At 34.6% G+C, this 8607-nt stretch overlaps 1 protein-coding gene across 1 annotated transcript; it reads left to right on the top strand.

The window, feature by feature from the left end:
- The first annotated feature begins 292 nt into the window (after positions 1–292).
- LOC111697588 (syntaxin-18) lies at positions 293–8599 on the top strand. The gene is made up of 10 exons (XM_023467639.1): positions 293–372; positions 1606–1663; positions 2520–2572; positions 3424–3516; positions 3686–3762; positions 4361–4434; positions 6390–6459; positions 7473–7530; positions 7938–7978; positions 8555–8599. Exons 1-10 carry the CDS (start codon positions 333–335, stop codon positions 8597–8599), a joined length of 609 nt encoding a protein of 202 aa, XP_023323407.1. The 5' UTR covers positions 293–332.
- Positions 8600–8607: the final 8 nt, after the last annotated feature.

Raw genomic sequence — 8607 nt, 5'->3', positions numbered from 1 at the left:
TTTCTGAAAATGAAACTTCACAGATGATAAATTGTTAAAATGGAAAGTTGGCGACTTATTTGAATCAAGATATTCGGATTTTCAAAGAATACAATTTGTTGCCAGTCCCGGGGTGCAAAAATCTTGTGAAAATGTTCGTATAGGAAGGCTGTTCCAAAAATGTGCTTGCAAGTGGTATCGCTTCACGTACGAGGGTGCTAGAGCAACACGCCCTGTCGGTCGCAGGGTGCATCATTTACATCAGACATCATCGGATAGTTGTCATTATAAAGAAATAAATTTTAATTTTGATTTTTTTTTTGTTGGATAAAAATTAATTTTACAGATTTAGAATGATGGAACTCAACTCTCTCTGGAAAGATATTCTTCAAGGGAAAAATTCATTTTGATCAAATTTATCGTGGGGGGGGGGGGGGTCATTGTTAGAATGTTAGGGTGATATTTTTTACAAGATATATATTTACAAGGTTTGCACACGGGGAGATTTTTTTTTTGGCGCTGAGGGATAACTTGAAAAAATGAAAATGTTAGGTGAAATTTTCCTCTTAAAATTCATTTATTTCCCCTGAAAATCGTTCACTTCCACTTTCCCAACGATTAAAGCTCTTCAAAAATAATTCAGCTCCGCTCTGACATACCTTACGAAAATATAATATTATGAATAAGTGATTTTTTTAATGAAATATACGCAATATGGATTCGAAATGGTGTTTAGTTTGAGCGCCAGAGCGGCCTCATTTCTTGTAATTATCACCTTCCCTTACACTTCTTTTGTGTTGTCTAGTGTCCACAAATTTAAATTAAAAGGGGAACACCATTTAATTAAGTTATGAATTAATTAAGTCCAAATTTTTGTGTTCTTAAAACAATATGAATATAAAACAGAATATTGGCATCAAGCTTAGGGGAGTTTTATGTGCATTTTTTTGAGGGGAGTGGAGGGCGGTGCATGTCTATTTGTGATCTGGGGGGTGTTAGGTCTCCCCTGAAGTACGCCCCTGACTCTTTAACTGCGTGCAATGTGCATTGTGACTGCCTTCTACATAATGCTTTATCATGCAATATGCATCCATATGAATATGAAGACTTCCCGGGAGCTGTGTTTTTAAAATGTTGCTCATGATTTTATTTCCTGTAATAGTAATGTTTTCTCGACTGCAATTAATACAGAGACCATGGAACAATTAATACAATAAAATTTGAAAATTAAGGAAAACGAAGTTAAGATTTTATTTACGTATCCAGTGGCTTGTCCGGGTTATGTTGGTATTCTTGCCAAAGAATGCATGAGAGACTCATTATTTTCTCTTTGAAAATTGATTATTTTCAACTGTGGGTTCTCTTAGTGAAATTTATCTTCTGCAGATTCAAATGAATATGAATATATTAGAATTGAACACTGTCAAAGACAAAGAAAAGCAACAATATCACTATATATTGCATTAGATAAAGAATACAGTTGTGAATATGACATTATCAGCATATCTCTGTAAAAAAGTTGGACTGGGGTTTTAGGTAGATTAACGCCTTTAAACTTTTCATTTGAGAGTTAGTTGTCGGTTTTTTTTTAATTTTTTTAAAATGAATATTTCTTCCATAAAACAGAACTACGAGAAAAGGGAGAAGTGATTTCGGAGGCTAAAGATAAGAATAGAATTTTGAGGTAACTGTAATAAACTAAAATATGATTTTTTTTTTTTGATGAAGATTTTGACGTTGAACTTGCTAGACTAGAAATAATATTAAAACTTTGAATAATTCATGAATCCCCTTCCGAACACTTAATGGAAACCTAGTAATATCTAGTTGCTACAATTTATTTCACACCTACAAGGCGAAAAAAATGTTTAAACATGAAAATGTATTATAATAAAACTTTTTAACAAGTTTACATCTTTATTCCAAGTTTTTTGATAAATTAGATTAAACAAATTTTCAGGGCTAAGCGCTGTGTTTCAGATGGGGATGGGGTGGGGAGGGTCGGAACAAACTTTGTTGCTGCAGAATATTTAAATCTTTGTTGGCAGAGTAGTTATCAATTATTTACCAACTTCAGTCCTGAATCAAATAACAGGGTTTAGTTGGGATCACATGCAAGACAAGAGGTACTTAAAACAAAATGAGAATTTAAGACGAAAAGAAACATTTTGAATTCGGCGTTTTGATTTGTTAACATTTTAAGAGATGTGAATCTAAGGAAAAAGACTGAATGAAGTATGTACAGTCATCTCGTGAAGTCTCAGTCTTGGGGGGAGGGTTACCCTTTATGAGTCAGCATATTCTTAAAATTCTGAATTAACAATGTAATTTTTTATGGTAAACATTCAAGCCTTCTTTTTCTATAAAAAAATCTAAATTTCTGGTAACTAAGTACTTCTAATAAATGATTTCGCAAAGGCCTGACTCTGACCGAAGGCTATATATAACTGGCAGGGGGTATGTGAACTGACTAAGCGTGTTATGAGCAGATTTAGAATCTAAAAGTTTTGACCTCTAAAATTATTAATTATATTTCTTAGGAACCAGGAGAATCAGCTGACTAGGCAATCTGCTTCTATTGTTAAATCTATAGGTATTTAAGATGGTTAAAATAATAAAATTTGATAAAACTATTGTAGGGGACTAGACGTTAAGTGATCCTCTAGTTAAAAAAGAACGACATGTCCGATTTACAAGGCTACCACTTAAACGGTAGATCTTCTATTTTTTTACGTGATTACTTCATCTAAAAGTGAATTATGGATTTATGCTGCAGACACAACGAAGGAAATTAACCGAATTCTGATTGTGGATAAAAGGGTCCCATTGTGAATCGAACATCTTAAACTTTAATTATGAATACAGTCTCTATATGGAAGATATGTGTAGGCTCTAATATGATAATTAGTTTACGGTCCCTTTGTAGGCTCTAATATGATAATTAGTTAATGGTCCCTTTAAGGAAGATATTGTAGGCTCTAATATGACAATTAGTTTACGGTCCCTTTAAGGAAGATATTTGTAGGCTCTAATATGATAATTAGTTTACGGTCCCTTTAAGGAAGATATTTGTAGGCCCTAATATGATAATTAGTTTACGGTTCCTTTAAGGAAGATATTTGTAGGGGGTAGGCCCTAATATGACAATTATTGATATTTATTCTAATTTATTCACACACGATTCAGTATTCAGGCATAAATATATCAATTCTAGTTAAAATATAGTACAGTTTCAAAATAACATCTGGTTCGTTAAAAAATGTAAAAAATAAAATTCTTGGTTAAGGGAATGAATCTTTGACATGAAAATTATTGCAGAATGTCCAGAATATTTAAGTCGTAACGAAATAGTAAACTTAAATAATTTTACAAAGTTGGGGTTATTTTATTATTATTAAATCATTATTAATAAATACGGTATATAAATTGGTTTTACTATAATAGGACAGCTGAAACAGTTGTTAATGGAGAGTAGAGCTGTTTATATGCTGGGAGGAGGAGCAGGGGGGATGTCGGAGGTAGAAATGGATCAATTAGGTAAAAAAGAGCATTTTTCCAACAACAACAAAAATTCAGATATTTTGGAGAGCAGATATGATTCTGCATTGATTATGTTACTATACCAACCTTTGTTTTTAAAGCTTGGAATTCTAATCACTGATAAAATTTAGAAAATTAATTTTTATCGTTATGTATGATTTTGTAGATGTGAGTGCGGATGATATTTGCCTTAAATGTACTGAACTGATAAAAGCTTTCAAGGCAGCTACAGCTAAACACAAGGTAATAACTGAAAAGAATTAATTAAGAATTTTTTTTATGTTTAAATGTTTTTTTCTATGTGAATTGTGAGTTGGTTAATATAATAATATAATATATTAGTATACTCATGGGGTTTGCTTTTATCTGGGGGGGGGGGGGGGGCAGAATAACCACGAGAACAGTGCCTGAATCCATTACATTTTGATGCGGATCCGGATCCGTCCTGGAAACAGCATCCAGGTCGAGAACATTTCTTTAAGATTTACTGAATGTTTGAAAAAATTACAAATTATTTTTTTCTTTTATTTTATGATAAAACTAGATGAACATTTAATAAGGTATTTAACAGTTCAGATCTGGGGTTTGAGTACAAGAAGTAATTTTTAAATTTTTTTTTGACATTTTCCCTCTTGAATCTAGATACATGGATCCATATAATTTTGGGGATCCGGATCAAGTATAAGCCAAAATGTTGCAGATCCAACGGATCATGGGAGCTTGCTTTTTTCAGACGGAGGACATGGGGGGGAGGATTCCAGAAGAAGCAAGAGATCTAGGACGGATGCCCCTTTTTCTACATTATCAAGTATAATCGATACAATCACTTTATTGTTTTTAGATGTCAAATTCTGGTCAGGAACATTTTGGTATGGTTGGGGTTGGACTGGAGGGATATCTTAAAAAAGTAATAAGGTATTTTTTTCTTTTTTAATAAAAGTCTCAAATATGCAACTAAATTCTGAAATATGTTGTACTAGGCTTTTGTACTTATTTTAATAAAATTAGTTTTTGAATTTTTCTTTTATGCAATAATTTTTTTAGTTATTACAAAACGAAACTGATTTTAAGTTTTTGCAGGGTCTATGTTCAGATGGAACTATTTTCAAGTGAAAATTTATAAATTTTGGGTGTCGACTCTTAATATACCTTTTTTGGGTAATATGTGAGGAGGGCCTTCAAAAGATAATTCCGATGTTTTCAGTCCTTTTTCGCTTCTTTTATCCTAAAAAAGCCCAAATATTTATTAAAGTGACTATAATCATAGTTTCAAGTGACCGACCCTCCATGCAAAGATGGCTACGCCGTTTTACAACTATACCCTATGCAAGTAACACACCTGTGTTTCTTCTCTGGTTGAGGTAGTCCTCCTAGTTCAGTCCAAGCGAGAGTCGCCTTTACTACGTTTAGGATAGGAACAGAGTAGGGGGATAGGGGTAGATGAACAGCCCGGTCTGTCTCAGGCTGCGTGAGCACGAGTGCGCTCAGAACCGGTATCTGGGAGAGAGAGAGTGATGGATCCACGACATGAGGGATCCAGGAATCGATACAATAACAATACAGGAAGGCCTTTAGTATCTTCTTTGCATTTATCTGAAATATGGACACCACAATAGATACGACATAAGAAAGGACAAAAGACATGAAAAATGTAAAGATCACAGTGTAAAGACATAAAGTGGTGCCATCCTGTAGGGTTGGAGGAGATGAGACAGCAGCCGTGAGTAGACATATAGTGCAGTGCCATCCTGTAGGGTTGGAGGAGATGAGACAGCAGCCGTGAGTAGACATATAGTGCAGTGCCATCCTGTAGGGTTGGAGGAGTTGAGACAGCAGCCGTAAGTAGACATATAGTGGTGCCATCCTATAGGGTTGGAGGAGTTGAGACAGCAGCCGTGAGTAGACATAGAGTGGTGCCATCCTGTAGGGTTGGAGGAGTTGAGACAGCAGCCGTAAGTAGACATAGCGTGGTGGCATCCTTTTAGGGTTGTAGGAGTTGAGACAGAAGCCGTGAGTAAACATAGAGTGGTGCCATCCTGTAGGGTTGGAGGAGTTGAGACAGCAGCCGTGAGAAGACATAGAGTGGTGCCATCCTGTAGGGTTAGAGGAGTTGGGACAGCAGCCGTGAGTAGACATAGAGTGGTGCCATCCTGTAGGATTGCAGGAGTTGAGACAGCAGCCGTGAGTAGACATATAGTGGTGCCATCCTGTAGGGTTGGAGGAGATGAGACAGCAGCCGTGAGTAGACATATAGTGGTGCCATCCTGTAGGGTTAGAGGAGATGAGACAGCAGCCGTGAGTAGACATATAGTGCAGTGCCATCCTGTAGGGTTAGAGGAGATGAGACAGCAGCCGTAAGTAGACATATAGTGCAGTGCCATCCTGTAGGGTTAGAGGAGATGAGACAGCAGCCGTGAGTAGACATATAGTGCAGTGCCATCCTGTAGGGTTGGAGGAGATGAGACAGCAGCCGTGAGTAGACAGAGTGGTGCCATCCTGTAGGGTTAGAGGAGATGAGACAGCAGCCGTGAGTAGAACCAAGATAGAGGTTCTATGAGTGGTGTTGCGCTTAAATGCTTTGCCTGTTAAGTAATAAAAAGATATCATAGAATTTTGTAAACCGATTATTTTTTATTTTGGTTTCTGTCGTATTTCTACTGCAGGAAAGTATACAAAAATGATCAGAATTAAACACATTAAATACCTAGATTAAATATTTTCCACATAATTGAACAGAAAAATGTTACAAAGGAACCGCGGTAAATCAGGCATGGAGGACCATTTAACAGTTCCTTTGAATTCAAATTGTATGTTAAAGAAACATCTCTTTCCATCTATTTTATATTATAAATTAATTTAGAAATATTTAGTATACATTCGGAAATGCGAGCTGTAAGATTGAAGAAGCAAATTCAATTGAATAATCTATCAAAACTAGAGGTAAGATACCCCCTCCACTCCCTTTTACTGTGGGAGGGATTGGGGGAAAATTTACTTTTTTACTTTTCCCCTTTTAAAGGTTAAACAATTTAAGGTGACGTAAAAATGAAAGTCATAAAATCAAAAGGTGCATAGGTTTTTGGCTGATATCAACTCTAAGTATTAAAATGCAAAGACTTGATGGTTGAAGTTTGTAGTTTCAGGAAAGATTTTTGTTAAGGATTCGGGGGAGCAATTCGACGCTTGAATTTTGTACAGGCTGTATTTGGTAATAAAAATTTATATAAAAGGCTGATATTTAGTACCACAGCCTATGATTTTTTTGTTCTCTACACGGATCACAAAAAAATGGGATATGAGGTTATTGACATGACCTCTACCAAAAATCAAGATTTTGGCAAAAACCGCCGTTTGCAATGCTCCGATCAACGTAATATCTTCAAAAAATTATCATATTGGGCCCACACCAATAGAACTTATGCACCCAAAAAAATATGCACCCTATAAATAGAAATTTATATATTATTTAACTAATCAAAAAAATAATTTTAAAAATGTCGAGACCAAAAAGTATTTCTAAATAAAATGATGATTTTGTAAAATTGAAAACTTAAATTCAATCTTTCCTCTCATCCTAACTTTTTACTAGAAGATTGAAATCATTTTGCAATTTTACTTGAAAATACCTAGTCTCAGAAGCTCTCCAGATATCAATATAATTTTAAAGGGACTGTTAACGGAATTTCAAGTGACCCTCTATTTAAAGAGGGCCAATTTAAACAGTATATTTCAAACCTTCGATTGAACAAAACCAATGAAGATATTCGGGTTTTCTTTCTGATAAACGGATAATTTCCAGTCGTGGTTTATCTTGACGCAGATTAAGAGTAATGTTGTTAATTTACTATGTACAACCTAGTCACTTGAAATACGTTGACAGTCCCTTTAAACTCTAATCTTGGATTTTGTCAGAGAGAGATCATAGAAACCTGAATTAATGGATTTTGATTTAGACAAATTCCCGAGAGAGCAGATTGCATGAGATACCAAGAAGACGACAATCAGAAATAGGTTTTCTTTTTTACACTTGATTTGAACACTCGGTAATTACTACCCAAGGATGATAATTTTCAGGATATTTTTTTCAAGCCGAGGCAATTTCTTATCATTTCTTTGAACCGTGATTTTCCAGTATCTTTATTTAAATAAGAACTGGGAGTGAATGTATAGTAGTAGAATCCAGTCTACAGACCAAGGATAAATAAAACTTCTTAAGTCGATCTACTAATATAGTAGTGTACTGTACTTTTCAAAAGTTATGTACTAGTTATTAAATTAGGTAATTGGAGAAAAATAGTTCTATTATTTTTTTGTGTGTAAAAAGGTCTCAACAAAATTTGGTTACTTACACTTTTAAAATTTTGATAATGATGATTATTTCCTGATAATAATAATAAAAATAATACGATCTGTATTAGGTCTACAAGAGAAAGCAGTAACTGCTGCAGCGTTGGCCAAGGTAACAAAAACAAATAAATTTGGAAGTTTCAGAATAAAAGTTTCGACCCGCCCTTCATAGAATCACACCACAAAATCGCTACTTACATAAAAACTTACCTAATGTAACGCTACCAAATAAATCGTTATGAAAGATAAAAACTATTTTTATCATCTTATCAAAATTAGGTCTGAACTTGAAAAGGTTCAACAATTGGAACGATTGATGACGAAGTGAAAATTGTTCAAATTCTCCATTATCCCAAATTGCTTTGTTGTTAACATAAATTTCAAATTTAAACTCTATGTATGTATGTATCATTTTGACGACATTTTCTTTCCGAAACGACTTTTAATGGATCTCTTTAACCTCCGAGTAATAAAGAGGAAGATATCCTCGTTCTTCTAGCTTAAACGTGATGATTTCTGACAATTTTCTTAATTGTCTGTCAGCAAAAATTCGCTTTTCACTTTTGCAGAGAACACACAATTAACCAAGAATTAAAGGTTTGAAGAGTACTGCTGTCAATCTACAAATAGAGGACTAATTGAAATAACGTCCACTGTCTCTTTAATTTAATTTTGTCGTTGTATTTAGAGTACAGCGTGGGAGTCCAGTGATGAGGAGGAGGAATTAAGGTAATCAGGGGC

Source organism: Eurytemora carolleeae, unplaced genomic scaffold, assembly GCF_000591075.1.
Source record: "Eurytemora carolleeae unplaced genomic scaffold, Eaff_2.0 scaffold242, whole genome shotgun sequence".
NCBI lineage: Eukaryota > Metazoa > Arthropoda > Copepoda > Calanoida > Temoridae > Eurytemora > Eurytemora carolleeae.
Note: the sequence above shows the minus strand (reverse complement) of the source record. Positions and strands in the feature narration are given on the sequence as shown.